We start from the raw sequence: 4,133 nt of genomic DNA on the forward strand, positions 1-4,133 counted from the left end.
CGCAGCCGCGAGCACTCGCGCTCCGCCAGCGCCCTGAGCATCAGCGGCGCGGCCGACGAGAAATCCGAGCCCTCGGAGGGCACCGACCAGCGCCTGTCCTACTACAGCAACGGGGGCTTCTTCACCACCACGACCACAGGTATAGCCACCCCGGGGGACACACAGGCTCCCCACTGCTCGTGGCAGAGTGTGCAGCAACCCCCACAGCCAGGGAAAAGCATCTCCAAAATGCCGAGTTGTGCACAAGCAACAGCTTAAATGTGCTTTTTAAACTGACCTTAACCCACCCCTGTGGCACATCCCTGACCTTTATCTCAACCAGCTCCATCACAATCCCATAATCCCCACACAATGATCTTTATCCCAACCACCTCCATCACAATCCCATAATCCCCACACAATGATCTTTATCCCAACCAGCTCCATCACAATGCCATAATAAAAACCCCACACAATGATCTTTATCCCAACCAGCTCCATCACAATCCCATAATCCCCACACAATGATCCTTCTCCAGACCAGCTCCATCACAATCCCATAGTGAAAACCCCACACCATGATCTTTCTCTATCCCATAATAACCCCACCCTCTCTCTGCAGTGGGCTACAAGCAGGTCAAGACCATTGAGCTGCCACAGCAACGCTCATCCTCAGTGGTCACCCAGCAAACCACGGTGTCCTCGGTGCCTTCCCACCCCTCCACTGCTGGGGTGAGTAACCCTGGGGCACTTGGGGACCTGGAGGGGTCTCAGACACTATTTAACAATTAATTAGCACTAATTAATAGAGTTAATTCAAGACTGAGTTGGTGACATCCCAGTCTGTGGGGCTGAAGCTCTGTATGAAACCAGGTGTGACAGGGACTTACGGGGAACAGAGCCTCCCCTGTGCCTGGAAACTTGGAATTATTAGCATTTGGAAACCTGGAATGAGCATTTGGAAACCTGGAATGGGCTCTTCTTCCTACTCAGCCCTTGCAAACTGAGGGGTGGGAGGAAGTGCTCGTTCAGAGATTGCCTCTGGAGTAAAAGAAAGGGGGAATGGCATCGCCCCCAAAAACTGCTGGGAGGCAACAACTTAAAGTGACACTGGGAGCTGGTGGTGGACACTGCTCAGGCTCAGTGTCACCAGCACACCCCAGGGTTGTGGCACTCAGGTACCCAAGGGGCTCAGGGAGGGAGGAGAATCCACAGCCAGGTTTGAAGGAGCAGCTGGACCCTGCTGTGACACCAATCCCAACCCCTGGGGTTTGACCATGTCCCTTCTGTCCCTGCAGAAGACATTCAGGGCCATGCCAGGGTTTGACCATGACCCTTTGGGCCCCTGAAGACATTGTGTCCCCTGTAAGGCTCTGACCATGTCCCTGCTGTCCCTTCTGAAGAGGGTCTGGGCCATGTCAGAGTGCGACCATGTCCCTTCTATCCCCTGTAAGGCTTTGGCCACGTGCCTTCTGTCCTGTGTCCCTGCAGAAGACGTTCCAGGCCATGTCAGGATGTGACCACATCCCTTGTGTCCCATGTCAGGGTGCCACCATGTCCCTTTGTGTCCCCTGTGTCCCTGCAGAAGACATTTCAGGCCATGGCAGAGTGTGACCATGTCCCTTCTGTCTTGTGTCCGTGCAGAGGAGGTTCCAGGCCATGTCAGGGTGTGACCATGTCCTTTCTGTCCCTTCAGAAGACATTCTGAGCCATGTCAGGGTGTGACCATGTCCCTTGTGTCCCTGCAGAGGTTCTGAGCCATGTCAGGGTGTGGCCATGTCCCCTGTGTCCCCTGTAAGTCTCTGACCTGTCCCTCGTGTCCCTGCAGAAGACATTCCGGGCCATGTACGACTACACGGCGGCGGACGCGGACGAGGTGTCCTTCAAGGACGGGGACACCATTGTCAACGTGCAGGCCATCGACGAGGGCTGGATGTACGGCACCGTGCAGAGAACCGGCAAGACCGGCATGCTGCCCGCCAACTACGTGGAGGCCGTGTGAGCCCGGCCTGCCCCGGGGCTGGGAGAGCTCCCTGGGGATGGGACACCTGCCCCAAGCCCTCCTGGCCCCCTCAGCCACAACAGGAATAACTGCAGAGCAAAACACACCTGGAATATCTCACACAACGTTTCCAGAAGTACCTCTAAACACATCCTGCCTTTCTCCCAGTGCCAAACAGTCCCAATCGTTGTCTGGGATTTCAAACATTTCATCACACACTAAGATACTACACAACATCTCCAAAATTCCAACATACACATTATAGGATTCATTCTCCCACAAACAGAGAATTTTTATGGGCTGTTCTCAAATGTTTCAATCTTCATTGCATTTTCCATTTAAGCTTTTTGGATTTCAACCCAATTTATTTGGGGAGGGAAAAGCAAGCACCCCTCTCCTGCTTGCTGAGCTCTCATGAATGTGTTCTCCTGCAACTGTTCTGAGGGCAAAAGCTGTGATTTCTTGTAAATTAGTGATGAATAAAGCTGAGGTTTCTGCAGTATGGATGGATGGATGCTGTGGTGCTGGGAAAGGGAATTCACCCCCCAAACTACTGAGGAAGGGGAGGACCCAGATCTGGGGGCATTCCACATTTGAACATCAGTTTTTGCTTCATCTATTGCAGCACCTGGCAGCAGCCACTCCACAGGAAAGAAGGGAATAAAAATCCCTGGATATTTTGTCTCCCATAGATTAAATCCCAGTTAACTGCAGGGGCTGTAGCATCACCCCTGAGGAACTCAGAGTCCAGAGGGAATTCCCAGCAGGGGCAGCCTGGAAGGGAAATGTCCTTGCCAAGGCAGGTCCAGGACTGCCAGCACTGGGAGCTGGGATCAAAACCCTTCCCTTGGGTCAGGAACATCCTTACCTGGAAAGCTGAACTCTCCTAAGGAGGCAGATCTGGAACCAAACCAACCAAGAAAAGCCACAGAGCTTCCCCTTGTAGCTCCAGGCTGTTTGTCCTGTCCCTTTTCTCCATGGGACACAACAGGACAAAAAATCCTGAGAGTTTTGCAGCCCAGATCCCACCCTGTCCTCGAGGACCTGCTCCCACCTTACACCAGCACTGGTGACATTCCAAGGTCCCTCCCAGCCTTGGGAATCCAAACCTGAGGAGAAGCTGAAGAGAGAAAAAGCCCAGAAGCCACCAAACCACGAGGCCACGACAAGTCTGGGAACTATCAGCTCTTTTATTTGCCCATGTAAAAGTTGGAAAACCACCTGCAGCAATTCCTCTCAATAAACACCCATCTGGATAGCTACAGTACAATATATACAGATCAGAACCCCAGAGGGAAAACCTGGGAATTCTGGCTGAAGGTCTCCAAGCAGCAGCAATGCAGTCCATGCAATTAAAACTCCATAAATTATTACCCAACATCTGCTGTGAGTCTGTACACAATATACAAAGGGCTCTTGTCCAATCCATCATTTCCTCACGGAAAAGTCTTCCCACCAGGAGAGCTGCTGCCAGCAAAGGCCAGGGGGCACAGCCTGGGAGGCTCTGCAGAGTCTCTCCTGTGCAAGCACATTTCCTCTGAGCTTGAGTCGTACAAAAATACATGGAAAAATAGATCCAGTACAAATCCCAGGCTCCTGCTGGAAGGAATTAAGCCCAGCTTACCTCACACGTGCTGCCAGAGCTCCAGAGGAGGCAGCTGGGGCAGGAGGGGGCAGAGCTCGCAGCTGCAGCTCTCAGCCCACCCTCAGCAAGAGTTTGCAGCAGTAAGAACACTTTGGGTTTGAAAAAAATAATTTAATTTCTCTGTTGGGTTGGTTTGGTTTTTCACAGTCTCTGCTATTGCACAGCTTTGTCAGGGTTTCTTTCACGGCCCGAAAGAAAAGATGCATAGCAATCCCACAGGAACACCTCTGCCAGGGAGCAAACAGGCCCACGGGTCTGGAGGGGGGAGGAACCAGCAGAAAACAAAGGCAAAAAAAGAAAGGGCAAAGAAAAAGGGCAAAAAAATAAAGGAAAACAAAACAAAGGGGAAAACAAAGGGGAAAACAAAGGGGAAAACAAAGGGGAAAACAAAGGGGAAAACAAAGGGGAAAACAAAGGGGAAAACAAAGGGGAAAACAAAGGGGAAAACAAAGGGGAAAACAAAGGGGAAAACAAAGGGGAAAACAAAGGGGAAAACAAAGGGGAAAA

The 4,133-nt window shown here is 51.8% G+C and overlaps 1 protein-coding gene across 1 annotated transcript in view; it reads left to right on the top strand.

Moving 5' to 3' along the window:
- Nucleotides 1-2,483, top strand: part of NEB (nebulin) — a 98,186-nt gene extending 95,703 nt beyond the window's left edge. Inside the window, exons 147-149 of the mRNA XM_031064397.1 lie at nucleotides 1-139; nucleotides 602-711; nucleotides 1,808-2,483. The exon at nucleotides 1-139 is cut by the window's left edge and continues 29 nt beyond it. Of these exons, the coding sequence (XP_030920257.1) occupies nucleotides 1-139; nucleotides 602-711; nucleotides 1,808-1,981 (423 nt within the window). The 3' untranslated portion in view covers nucleotides 1,982-2,483. The remainder of the gene's footprint in view (nucleotides 140-601; nucleotides 712-1,807) is intronic.
- The last annotated feature ends 1,650 nt before the right edge of the window (nucleotides 2,484-4,133 follow it).

The sequence above is a fragment of the Geospiza fortis genome, unplaced genomic scaffold (assembly GCF_000277835.1).
Source record: "Geospiza fortis unplaced genomic scaffold, GeoFor_1.0 scaffold677, whole genome shotgun sequence".
Classification (NCBI taxonomy): domain Eukaryota; kingdom Metazoa; phylum Chordata; class Aves; order Passeriformes; family Thraupidae; genus Geospiza; species Geospiza fortis.